Below are 14,280 nucleotides of genomic sequence, written 5' to 3' on the forward strand. Positions count from 1 at the left end.
CTTTTTGTTGTGCTCATATTTAGACGTCCGATTTTGCAAATGCTGCCTTCCTGAAATTTGGTATGCTTGTTTGTCTTTGTGTCTATGGTGTATAATGATGTGATTGTGATGCTGTATTTCTGAGCATTTTATGTGCTGCAGAACAGGAACCTGCTGTAAAACAGCAATTATGCTGAGTCAGACTTGATTTTTTGTAATCTTTTCCTGTTAAATTAATAAATCAAATCAAATCAAATCAAATCAAATCAATTAACCAAAAACAAATCATTGTAAATAAAAGTGTAATGCCTTTTTATTTTAAATAAAGCATTTTAGATTGGAGTTGTTTTGAAGAAGCAGCACTCTGATTTGGCTTTTGACACTTTTGGACAAGCCTTTAACTCGTTAGTCTGATTGGGATTTCTTTCTTTAAACTTTTATTTGTCCAAAGAGCTACAACAGATAAGATGCTAACCAACCACAACATTTACACAAATGCCCACATCAAACGATCTAAACCCTATGTGGGCAAAGAAAATTAATATAACACAATCTGTGCACATCGGCCTCCATAAGTCCCACACATCCAATGACCAGTGGCGGATCTAGGATTTTTCAGAATAAGGGGCCACAATATTCATAAAGAGGCCAAGTGTTTGTTCAACATCCTTGCACATATCCTCAGTTTTGGTAAGGTGTATAAACTTAACTGGTCACATATGTTCCAACAATTGTAACCTAATGTAATGTTATTAAAAAAGCTTAAAGTATCTGTGACATTCAAATCCGTCAAATACAAAAACTCAAAGAAAACATCTTTATACTTCAGAAACCTGGTATGATAAACATGATTTTACCCATTTTGTTATACAGTATAACTGGCCTATTGTCTTTTGAATTTATCTCAGCCAAAGTGAAACAGGAAGTGACATCAAAGGGGAACTCATTCATAAAATAAACTCTCTGGTCTCTGTTTATTAAAAGGGTATCATTTAAACTTTAACTCTTCATCATCTGTGTTTGATAGAGACTCAAAATAATCTAAAGAATCGTCAGATTTGTCTCTACAGTCTGTTATCAGCTGTTGTAACAATGCTCTGTTTACATTGAGATGTTCCCCTTTGACATCATTTCCTGTTTCTTTATGTGCAAATATCTCAACAACTATTCATCTCAAGGGCGTGAAATTTGTTTTGCAATGTTATCAGTGTTATGTTTTCCAAAATGCATTCATGTTTATTACAAAAATTTAATGTCACAGGCACTTTAAATTCTCCTTATTAATGTTACATGCATTTTTGCTGTACATGGATAAAATATTCTCAAACTATGTGAGAAAATTAAGTCATTGTTTGCCAGTTGAAAGATATTTTTTGCAAAATTGCTCAAGTCTTTTAAAAAAGAGAAGAAGACTTCTGTAAGATTGATTCATACTGGACTTTACTGTTTGACTCATTAGCACCTCTAGTGGTTGGGCATGGAACTGCACCCACCATCATTGCTCTCAGCCAAAGGACAGATGAGTGACAGGACAGGGGCACTTCAAGGGACCAATCAGATTTCAGCAGTGGCCAATGCCCCTGTGGCCCTGCCCATAGAACCGCTCCTGCCAATGTCAGCCACCAGTGAAAGCCTGCAGTTCTTACAGCTGTTTGTCCCTGCAGGTGTAAAAAAATGAATAATCAAATTGCTTTCAGCAGAGTTCAGAACCCATAAGGTTTAATCGTATTTCATTTTTATTTACATGAATTTAAGCACTGCTGTGACAAGAGCCAGCCTTTGTATTATTAAATCAGCTAATTAAACCAGGCTTAATTCAATGATGACTTTCTGAGACCCTCGTTTCAAATGCCCTTTATTATTGACCTCATGTCGGCCCCTGAACTACAGGACTTTGCCACACTTTCAAGGATTCTTGTTTTTCATGTTGCGTGTGGTCCTCGAGGGAAAGAGAGCAATCCAAAGTTAAACTGATGTTGACACAGCAGCCAATGACTTGTTTTCCCACTTCATTGCTGTAAATGTGTGCTCCTCTATTCTTCAGGTCTCAGAGAGGTTTGGATCAATGATCAGACGGGCTGAGAGGTGGAGTGCCTAATTAACACTTGTGTTGTTTTGTCACAGCAGCACTAGTAGGTTCTGCTAGAGTCACTGCACAAGGTCTGTGTATTCAGAATAAAGGAAAATGCAGCTGACATTCAAGAACTGCATGCTTTAATACAGAAATAATGAGAATAGACAGCTTAGCCCTTGGATGAATCCTTATTAAATCCAAATTTTTCCTGAAGGCCTTTTGTTCTGCTTGTGGTTTTGCTGCAGAGCCACAAAACTTACGCGGAGCTCTCTCTGTGAGTCCGGCTAAATATTTAGAGCCCTGCAAGAGGCCCGCTGAAATCAGGGCTTTTTTATTCAAGTGCATCTCATTTATATCCCACGCTAAATGCCAAAGCAGGCTGGAGCATTTCCTGTGGGCTTCCAACTTCCAAAACAAAACAAAGTTTTAACTGTGTCTGGCAGAGAGGAAGGATGAAGAGTGAAAGCATATTGACAGCAGACTCTCAGAGGTAGGGGCCAGCTAACAGGACATCCTGTTGTGTTCAGGTTCACAACATTTCAGCTGTAGACGGGACAGGAGACAGGAAGATGTGCTTTTCCTCTCTGTTCATCTGCTGCAGGTTAGTATCTGCTCCGTACGCTAACTGGATGACAGCAACCTGCAGTAGCGGCTCTAAAAGGAGTTTGACAATCAGTTTCTTTAAGCATCACTCGGGTGGAGTCATGAACTCATTTATTGGTTTTAGAGCTCAGGCCAGCGGTGCTCTGTTATACTGTTGTCCCTATACATTAGAGGAAAGATTGGAAGTAAATCAGTGATGATATGGACAATAAATTCTCCTTTAATGAGTGCTAAAGCTTCCATTTAAAGATTCAGAAGTTTCACTCTCTGAGTAGATGATACGTCAGCTTATTGGTTTCACAACATCCAATACGTTTGTTAACCCACTGTGGTACAAATTATGGTAGTACAGGAAAAAATGTATATTTTTGATGATTTGTCTTGCTTTTCACTATAACATTATCAACAAATATTAAAAAATCATTTCAATTTAGCTCTTTAACAAATGACAATGTTGTTTCTAGGTAGAACAATATTAATTATCACAATATGCAGTATGTGCAAACTTTTACTCAGTTTGTATATTATTTTTGTATATCTGTATGACCTTATAATATTCCTTTATGGTACAATGTTGTTACTAACTGAAAATTAATGTTGTGTTCTTACACTTCGCTGGGTGTCGAGAACAAGGAACAAATACAGAAATAAGACTTGAATGTTATGTGTAAGAAGAAACCAACTTCAGATAGCTGGGCCAGTTACAGACGTTTATTGTTTCTGCAAAATGGCCCCGAATAAGGAAATACGATCCTGTTTTTCAACACCATCTTCGGAATCTGGCCCCGCCCAGTCAAAACATTGCACCCGTGGAGGACCACTTCCTAATCATGTGACCAGATTCTCACACACACTTTCTGCCACCTGATGAGAAAATGATCTATGTGTGGTCCATGTAATTAGGACGTGTATTAATTAAATGTATCAAAGAGAGCACATTCTGTTTGAGTCAACCATGACAGGTCACTCAAACCAGATTGTACCTCAACTAAATCACAGTTCAATCATAAAAATAGATAAGGCAAAAATAAGTAGTAATCAAAATATATTCTAGTTAACCTAGAAAAAAAAACAGTATGTGTGCCGCATTAAAATCAGGAGTAAACAGTAAAATTCCTTCATAACCACCAAAGGAGCTTAATATTATTTGGATGTGACTTTTTGGGTGAAAACGAGTGAAAAAATGTACATTTCTGCATGTGTCAAATTCAAAAGCCAAATATCGGTCACGAGAGGTTCACAGATGTACTGTGTTAAAATACTTAGATGCTGCAGCCAGTATTGACCATAAACTACTGTACATTTCCCATCAATTGTTTTTCTTGCAAAATATTCCCAGCTCTAGGTGGAGGTGCTCATTTTTGCTGGCTACTTTTGCTGTGGCTTAGTTGTACTGCGAAGTTTGAATTTACCACTTACCGGTACAAGTTGTAAATTTAAACTAGAACGTCCCCTCCAGTGGGAATTTCCTGTTAGAAAGTGGGAAAGTTCAGAATTCAAGATGGTGGCTACTCATCTCAACTCAACAAAAGAAAAAGGCTTTTAATTTTAATTTTAATAGTAATTTTGTATCATTTATTTCATATTTTGTCAGTTATACACATAGTATTTTTTTTTACTGTTTATAAGAGGATGTGCTAAAAGGCTGTTTCTATGCAGGACATACCACATAGAGCTCAGTTCTTTGTCAGCTGTGTTCAACCATAATGAGACGAGGAACGTGATGTTTCCTGTTTAATTGAAGTTAAACACAAAACAGTAAAGTGTATTAGAACTAGTCCTTTGAAGGCCACCATGTTGCTCATGTGTCTGTTGGTGACAATGAGTTTAATACACCCTGGTGTAGAGGAAATGTGGTGCTGTGTGAGGCGTTCACATGTGCAGAAAAAGGTTTGAAAATAAAACCATGTAGGTCTTGATGCTGCTGTTTTAAATTTTTATTGGTTAGTATTGGAGTTCCCATGCATCATTTGAATAAGCATTGACATTGAAATGTTTCTCACTTTGCTTGAAAAGCTAAAACAGGCTGGCTATCTTAGGCCTCTGTTTGCCATCAATGTGTGACATGTCTGTGTCCCAAAGAGTTAGTCTGAGTTAGTTAGAGTTTTAGAAAGAGTAACGTATGTATTTTACACTTATTTTCAGTTCAGCATTAGCTGAAATGAGCAGAACCACGTCTTACAGCACAAGGACAAGATGTCACCTTTCTCCTTCTCACTGTTGCTCTGGTGTTTTCAGGGTTAATTGTCCAAATCTTTCTCCTGCAGTCATTCAAAGCAGCAACTGTTTTGTTTCTTCTCAGTTCTTAAAAAAAAAAATACTTTTTTTATTTTATTATTTTATTTTCACACTCATGTCCAGCTGCAAACTTTAATCAGTCTGACATTTTTGTTGGACAGCAGCCTGCCTCTACTTTTTTTGGCAACTCATTAGAATTTAAATAGCGACACAAACGCTTCATCAGCTTCCAGTTCATGACAGATCTGTGTTCTGTTCGTTTCAAGGTTGATCTCTACCCTCAAACCCTGCCAGAAGGTGATTTTGGGACTAAGATTTTGTTTAGAAACAACTTAACCCTTTAGAACCTGGACCCATTTCTACTTTCATGATAAAACCCAAAGAACCTGACGGTGACACCAGGATCACTGTGGGTCCTTATGGGTTAAGAGAAATTTTTGACGTGTGTAAATTTACAAATCGTCATTCTCAGATCTGCACTGAGCTGCTCATAGAGTCTCCCCTCTGTGTTGATTCAGAGGTTTTAGGCCGACAAACTAAAAAGAAGTAAAGAAGTTCTGGAAAATTTGAAGAACTTTTAACCGACCACACGGTGATTTAAAAATTGAGCTGAAATTGTGCAGCTATTTTAGCTACCGATGTGTCATACAATCACTTTCCCCTTGCAAAATATCCCTTTTTTATCCAGTTTGTATTTATTTCTTAACCGTTTCTCCTTTACTTTATGAGAACAAGACAAATATCTGTTCTTCTCTGGGAACCTGTGTCTCTTCATATGACCTCCTGCGTTTTGATCTTTCTGTAAATGAATTACATAAACCAGCTGAACAGGAGCCTGGAGCCTGGCATGTAGCTGTGCTCCTTTTTTCATAATTAGACAAATTCAATTAGTTTCTCTGATTTCTGAGAGGCCTTTTGTGATCTGAAGGGGTTAAATGAATGAGAAGAGGGTCAATGCAGCGTCTATAACACAATCTGGACTGGATTAGTGTGACGCTGGGTCTCGCCGCTCATGTAAAGCTCTTGAAGGCAGACTCTCTGTTCTTTGCGTGCACTTGTGTTCGGTCAGCTGTGATTTAGACGTTTTGTCCCCTCTCCTGACGGAGGAGCCACTTGATCTTTACGTGCTGCAGAGGGACGGCGATGCTCTCCGGCGAGGCCTCGGCCGTCACCTCATGTCCGGACGCTGCTCCGTCTGCCTGATGGCGGTCCCGGAAGTGCTCTCTCCACAACCCCTGACCTCCGAGACCACTCTCTGCACAAACAGCTAATTGGCTGGGTTTCCTGTTTAGCCTTATGGGAACGCTGACTATTTCTGTCTGTTTACAGACATTTTGCCCTGTCTCTCGTTCTCAGAGCTGAACTCTCGTATTGTTTAAGAAGGAACAATGTGCTTCAGCTACAGCTGTGCTCCAAACATCAGGCTTTGGGGACTCTGCAGGACCGTTCAGGTTCTGTAGCTCCTTTGTGTTCCTGGAACGCTCTGCCTTTTGTTGTAAGAATTCAGTTAGCTCATTTTGCACTTTTTGTTTGTTTGTACAAGTCGGCTTTCAAGTTCTTGTATACAGATTATCAAGCTGATTGAAAAATGATGTGCTGAAAAGTCAAAGGGCAGAGACTAAAATATGCCTTATGAGCACATCTGTCCATATTTGTAGATACATGAACAGATTCTTTTGGAGCACCATACCCTGAAATAATAATTACTCAGCACAATAAACTCAGTCAAAAGGAACTATCTGCATAAAAACCGTCTGCGTTGAGTTAAACAGCTTGTGTCTTTGCCAGATGTGACTTTCTCCTCTCCTATCTGTGCTGAATTATTCAGGCAGTTCCGGGTCTTCTGTAGCTTTTCATCTCCGGGCCTGCATCCATTTATAGAAGAGATTCTGAGCCCAAAGTCAAGTGAAAGACCTTCTAGACTCAGGAGTCACAAGTTCAAACAAGGGCCGTGCCCCGAAAGGACTCTTCTCGTCTAACATGAAGCCAAAATGTCAAGACATATCATTGATTTGTTTATTTATATGTAAAAAAAAAAGTCTTTGAGGACTTTTGAACATTTTTTTAGACAAAAATAACTGATTTGGACTTGAGCTCTGTTTCTGTTATAACACGATTTATAATAAAGATGAAATTAAGGGGAAAATTGACCTTAAATGTGCCATAAAATAGTCTGACAACCTTAATTTTATTATTACAGTCATTACCAGAGAAGCTGTTCCAGTCCCACGGTTTCAGCGCGTTCTAAATAAATTTCTCTGATGTTTATAATTTCAGTCTAAAATTGGAGCATTTATAAATATTCTTTAAAAAATGACACCAGAAGATGCTTTACTTTTAATATTGACTTTTTTTTTCCTCCTTTGGTTTTTCAAATTACTTGTTGACAAAAAAGTTCAAGCGAAGAGGTGAGTCAGTCCAGTCCGTCCCGCCGTAAGACCGGCCGATTAAATGCGGCCATTAAGTGGAAGGCGCAGAGCTGAAGGCAGTGTGTTTTTTATTGATGTGGCAGGAAACAGGGGGTGTGGGGTGGAAGGGGGGAGCTGACGGCTGCTGCTGAATCTGTAAATCTCGCAGACTGTTCACAGTCAGCTCCCACTTTTAAGAGGCGCGCACACAACCGGGCTCTCTCGATTAAGAACGTACTTAATGTCACAGACAGCCCATTAAGCTCCATGTGGTGGGAGCAGAGACGACGTGAAGCTGAAGAGGGTGTTAATGATGGCCAGAGGGACATGAAGTGCTTGAAAGAAATAACTAAGTAAAAATAAAGTAACAGAAAATGACTTTTTGGTAAAAAGGATTTTTCTGATAAGAATAATACTTTAGTAAAAGTCATAAAACCACTCAAAATAATCAGGAAAGTAAAAGTCCTTTTACACACTCTAAGAAATTATGTGTTCAGTTTACTTACCCATACTGGTTCCATTAAACTGAGCTGAGTAAATTGAGCAATTTAGACATTTTCTTTTAAAGAAAATACATAAATTGCTTTACTTTTACTCAAATAGCAGAACCAGATGACAAATTTTGGCTATGTAAATTCAACACTTAGTTTTTTAGAGTGAACGAACCACTCCTTTCGTGATGAGTTTGGTCATATTTAAATTTGTAACTTGTAGTTACTAGTTCAATTTTAAAGTAACGAAGTACAAGTATAATTTTTAGGTTCTGAATGTAATTTTAGAAGCGAAGAGTTACTAATAAAAAACCATTCCTAGAGCATAACATTTCAATGTATCGCATGAAATCAAATTTTAACCAAACTGGCTACAACTCTATTATTTTTCTACATGAGATGATTCTAATCTAAAACTCTGGCATGAAAAAGCAGTGTGAGATGTTTGACCTTTATTTTCGTTATGTTTGGAATCACTAAGAAAAAAGCCNGAAAATGCATTATGTGAGATAAGAGTGGAAAAGAAAACAATAATTTGTGGCTGTCAGTGGGCTTTTTTTCCCCTCCAAATATGTTTCTTCAGAAAATGTCACCAACGGTCCGCTGAGGTTTGAGCAGCTGTGACTGAGCTCTTCTCCTTTAGCAGAGAAAATGTTTCTCCGCTAAAATTGTTTTGGTCTTGTCAGGAAAAAAAAACTTTCAAGGACAATGAAAACCTTCTAGCACCAAATAACTCCTGCAAACAGGGCCCTGGAAGTCTACATAAACTTCTTTTGGCAGTGGAGCTCCAGAGCAGAGTGGTTACTAAAATAAAATGTCCATCGTGTGACCATGTTGGACGAATCAATCTTCAGTCATTATTTGAATGTGTCCCACAGATCTCTGACCTCTAGCCATAAGCCAAAAATGATTTGCTAGAAAAGGATAAATAACTTGGAATGTGCCACATCCCACATACTGTAGCAGGCAGGTGTGGGCCAGATCTGGAGTGAAGATGGTACTGCTGACATGGCAAGTGGTTTGTCAGTTGGATGTGGGCCAGGTCTGGCAATCAAGGCACTGTTTGCATGATGGCATTCCACAACCGGCCCAGTTGTTGTTTGGTATCTGTGAGCGCTGGCGCCTGCATGGACCACCTCTGTAAACCAATGGTGGGCACAGTTCCCCTAAAGCACTAAAGCACTAATAGGGGAGCTAATTTCCTTATTAGTGCTTTAGGGCTTGCTATTTTTAAAATGTATTAGTGGATTAGCACTTGCTAAATTTATAGGCTAAATTTAGAAGCACTAACTGAGGTCTATAAATGTTAATGTTAACAGCTGAAGGTGAAAACTGTCACTGATTTTGTTCTTATGTGTGTCACTTATCCACCAGGTGACAATATTTGAACCCAAATACAGCTGTGGAATGTCAATGATAAGTCTTACAGAGCAACATGGCAATATGTGACTCATGTTCTCTGTTGAAGAATGTTGATGGGTTGACTGGATTATTTTAGTGCTTTAGAATTAGCTTTTGCTAAAACTTTCAGCGCATTAGTGCTTTAGAATTAGGGGACCTAAATATTTGAATTAGTATTTTAGGGCTAGTGAGGAACTAATTATTAGATTAGTGCTGCCCACCACTGTAGTAAACTAACTCTGGGCCACCAAAGTGCAGTCATTCTGGGCGGCTGTGGCTGAGTGGTTGGTCTTATAGAAAGATCTGTCTGGGTTAGCTTTGTAGAAAGCATTATAGCTCTAGGTTTGGACATGTGGGCCAGAACTGGACCTGACCAATTTTGCTATGTGGGATTTGTTTGATTTGCAAAGTCCTCCTTTAGATGTAAAAATGCATGCTGCATGCGTTTTGAGGTCACAGCCCTCCTCCTAATCTTGATGTCCTGTTTTTGTCCTAACATTTATTGGAAGCATCTTGGATAAAGTGTTTGATCAGGCTTTTCTTTAACTGCTTCTGTTATTGTTGTGTGTTTAATGGAATTTGAACCCGCAGCAGTGAAACTAATGTACCAGACTGATAATTTTGCAGTTTTGATAGACTTTATTTGAAAATGTCTGACCGTATATGTTTTTCTTTTAAATCACAGGATACTGAGCCACAACAAAATCCGTGTTCTTAAAAATGGATCCTTCATTGGACTCAACTCTCTGGATAAGCTGTAAGTTTCTTTTTATTTTTTCATTTTACACTTGTCATGCCTATTGTTTACGTTCAATTTATGTGAAGCATCTTTCTTCGTGGCCTGGGCCTAAACTGGAGACAAAGTGCATCACTGAGGTCCAAACAGATTTTGAACAGCTCTGAGCGCAATTATTCACTGATGGGCTCCTTGCCAGCAGGGAGGATGGTCCACTCAGACTGGTTATCATGGAGTTATGTTGAAAACTTCACATAATTATGCTCTGGTCCTTCATTATTGGGTAAACCTCCACTCCAATGAGACAAGATAAGAGAGATCTTCTGGCAGGAGGTTCGTGTTGGCAGGTTTGATTGCAGCTTTCAGACAGTCTGGCCCTCCTTCTCAGCACCGTAATCTCTTTCAATGGGGTGCGAGACAAGTGATAGACAAGATCACTTCTGAGACCACAGTAATATGATGCAGAGGGCTCCTGGTGACAAAAAATAGTGGAAACGTCTGCTCTCATGTAGTCCATCCTCTAACCTGATAAAACCCAAAACAAATATCAGATTAAATGAACCATCTTCCAGTCAAACATATTGGAGCTAATACTGCCACTACCTTCAAAGATACTCTGATATCGTCTATACTTCAATGTTTTGTATATTTCTCACCAAACCATCCGTTTCCCAGTAAAGCGTTTGCAGGAACACACATTCAGCTCCAGTGTGGATTCTGCAGTCTGGCAGCCACTCTTATTTTGTTGGGGAGGTTTGTGGGCATGCTGAAGGGATATTACTACCACATGGCACTCAGAGCTGCCACCCATGAAGCTAACAAGCTTCTCGAAAACGCTGAAAGAAAGAAAAATACGGCAATTTGCTGCAGTCGTTAGCTTGTTAGTTCCTACCTACTGGAGCTCACACCAGACGTGCCAGCCGAGAACAAAAGCCGACTTTGCAGAAATTGCTGTTTTCTTTTTCTTCTCTCTTTTTCCCCCCATAAGAACACCGAGGGGCGGGTAATTTCAAAGCCAAGATGTAGACCTCACCTTCACCAAGGACAGAGGTAAACCAGGAAGACAGCACAACTTGATCCTGACACAACCTTATGTACTTGAAATAAAGGCTAAACCAGAATCGAGCTGAAGCTGAGGGTATTTGATGTAAATTGAGATGATGGTGTTTGTTTTTGTAAGTGTGGAGAAGGCTACTTATAACACTGCGGGGTCAAAGGGTCAGGTAACCTGAGCTTAGCCCTTGTACCTGGTGCAGCAGTAAAACTATGGGCGAACTACAGGGCGGGGTTTCATTAAAAATCTGGATAAACGGTCAGAACAGGCAGACAAACTGAGGACACACAGTTATGGTCCACAGTGGGAGATGTAGGTGTCTGGTGTAAAAACAGGAGATAACATGAATCCCACGGGATTGATTTCACTCCTCTGCTTCAGCCCCTGCTGGATCTCTGACACACAGCGGTGGAGGTCTATTCCCTCCCTCTGACGTCTCCAACTTTTAATTGAGCTCTCCGCACAGCTTATAATTACATCTGAGCTCATAGGAAAATTGCTGCCTGTTGTGGAAACGGGTTTGATGAGATCAATTGTGCGGCGGGTTTATAGTCAAGGTTTAACTTCACCTCGCCTTCACGCTGAGGCGCTTCGGCTTTGTTTCGTCTCCTGGGCCCGTCATGACTCCTCAGGTCCCTCTCGTTGTTTCCAGTATGGCGTCTACATGTGCTTGTCATTTGCAGTAGTAGTGAACGCTCACTCATATTATGTGGTCAGCGCTGTAATCAAAGGCCAGCCCACTGAGGCTGAGTAAACACACATCAGGGAATTACACTGCATCTCTGGCCTGATGTGACAAGGATAAACAAAGTCTCCCCCCCCCAGCCCCTAACTGCACACACAAACTCATGTTGTGAATTCTACAAAAACTCCAGAATGTGTATCCCAGTATGGGCAGCCTCCTTCCTTTTTTAACGGGCCTGGTAGCAGTCTCCACAGTCGCATACTCACAACTCAACACCAGACATCAAACGAGAGTTGAATGCAGTGTAATCCGCCAGTGTTTGGAAAAATCCAACTCTTCGGCAGTACGCCCTCCTTCAGGCCTCACGGGCCAAGCCGTGCCTCAATCTACACAGTTAGCCCTTTCATTCGGACAAAACTCCTCGAAACGTCTGGTCCCCTTCAAAACCTGCCAAACCACCCAAATACAGAGGAGCAATTTAGGCTTGTTTGTTTTTTGCCCTTTTATTGGACTACTGTGTTTTTGTAGCTCTTTTAAACAGGCCTGCTGTCCAAGAGCTACATTTGGATCTTGAAATACCTCAAGCAATTACAGTTCCTAAGACGAATGCACAGCTTTAATCATACCTTGCTGCTGTGGCCGTGCCTGCTCTGTCCATGGTTAATAACATTAATATCCACCGTCGGGCCTTTGATTCTGTTCTTACGTACCTGTTTGAGTACCCCCACCTCTGTGCACACACCCTTCGTGACGGGAGCTCTTGCCGGCAGCTGCACTAATGAGCCAAAAGGTTTACGAGTCGTGGACAGATCCCAGCAGCCTGTCCTACGTTGATTTGAGGGAAGGTAATGAGAATAATGAGTGAAGAGGGCCCAAGCAGTTTGGCGCTTGTCCAACTGGGGCCCATTGCACTATGGGACATGGGACAGGCAGGCAGGGCACAAGGGGCCCTAATTATCAGGTCTGTTCGTCCTACATGGAGAAGGAGCAGATTGGGGGGGGGGGGGCGGGGGTTGGTTCTGATGATGGATGAGGTAGCAGTGGGGTGTCTATAGTAGACAGGTCTGAGAGGCAGGAGTGAGGTTTGTGGTTAGAACTGTTCAGAGGCTTGAGGTGTTGGCACGATGATAGGCTTTATCAAAAGAGTCAGAAATTACCTCTGCAGTAAGAATGTGCATCAACTGACTCGACTACTCTTCAAAAGATTACACGAGCAAACTATCCTGGTAAATATTCACAGTTTTCTTGTTGAATAACTTCTCCTTCAAGGGCAGGAAATATAAGTCAAGCTTGGTCATGAATCTGTGCTTACTAAGTATACTTAAAAACATGTCTTCACAATAAAGTGTACATTCTTTTAACGTTACATTTAAAGTGCTTGTGACATTCTTCAAATACAAAATGTCAAAGAAAACATCTTTGTATTTAAGAAAGTTGGAATAATACACACAATTTAACCCATTTTGTCCCATAGTTGGCATATTTTCTTTTATACTTGGCTCAGCCAAAGTGAAACAGGAAGTGACATCAAAGGAGAACTTGTTAACAAACAAAGCTCCCTGGTCTTTGTTTAATGAAACAATACTATTTAAACTCTGACTCTTGTTCATCTCTCTCTGATAGTGACTCAAACTAATTTTAAGAAACATCAGATTCTTCTCTGCAGTCTGTGTTGTTGGCTGTTGTAGCAACGCTCTGTTCACATGCAAACATTCCCCTTTGACATCACTTCCTGTTACTTCACAGGCAAATATCTCAACAAAAGTTCATCTCAGCGACATGCAATTTCTTTTGCAATATTTTATCAATGCCCTCTTTTTAAAAATGCATTAATATGTGTTACAAAAATTTGACATCACATGCACTTTAATGCCTGCAGTAATTGGTATGGGTTTCATTTGATAGTATCTACTTTCAGAGAGTGGTCACTTGGTTTTAGCAACCGAGTTTCTCTTAAGCCAACCTTGAAATTTCCCCTGCCATTCTGAGCAGCTGGGGTTAGGAAGTGGTCCAACTTAAACAACTTTACCACCTGACACAGGAGACGTGGAGCCGGGACAGCCAGAGATGGTTTGAGGGGGAAAAAAGGAAATAAAATGGAAGGAGAATTGGACAAAGCAAAAAAAAAAAAAAAAAAAAACTTTCCTCCAGTTGGTCTGTTTTTGAATTGAGAATATTATAGTGTGTAAAAATAGTTATGAATTTATAGAAACTGCAAGAAGACCTTCTAAATTTGGACAATCTGGAAATGATAGGGTTCAGATTGTCGCAGCCGACCACTCTGTGAAAAGCAAAGGGGAGCTGTGGAGGTCATGCATAACAGAAAAATGAATATTTGTGTAAGTGTGCATTTTCACACACACACCCATGCGTGGTTGAGTCGCTCCTGGTTAGGCAACAATGGCCTAATAAGACTGCATGACACGAAGGGGAGGAGTGGGTGAGGAAGGGGTTAAGCGTGCTGGAGAGTGGAAACAGAAAGGGGGTGCTGCTGCAGTTGATAGACTCCAGATGTGTCTCTCAGATAAACTGAGGGAACGGGGTGTGTTTGTATTGCAAGCCTAGCTCAGGCATGGCTCTGGGGGTTTATTGAAACAGGCAGCAAGCCCCC

General features: G+C 40.3%; 1 protein-coding gene across 1 annotated transcript in view; it reads left to right on the forward strand.

Annotated features, from left to right (window-relative positions):
* Positions 1–14,280, forward strand: part of adgra2 (adhesion G protein-coupled receptor A2) — a 47,910-nt gene that overhangs the window by 13,945 nt on the left and 19,685 nt on the right. Inside the window, exon 2 of the mRNA XM_014012117.1 lies at positions 9,880–9,951. Within this exon, the coding sequence (XP_013867571.1) occupies positions 9,880–9,951 (72 nt within the window). The remainder of the gene's footprint in view (positions 1–9,879; positions 9,952–14,280) is intronic.

The sequence above is a fragment of the Austrofundulus limnaeus genome, unplaced genomic scaffold (assembly GCF_001266775.1).
Source record: "Austrofundulus limnaeus strain Quisiro unplaced genomic scaffold, Austrofundulus_limnaeus-1.0 Scaffold88, whole genome shotgun sequence".
NCBI lineage: Eukaryota > Metazoa > Chordata > Actinopteri > Cyprinodontiformes > Rivulidae > Austrofundulus > Austrofundulus limnaeus.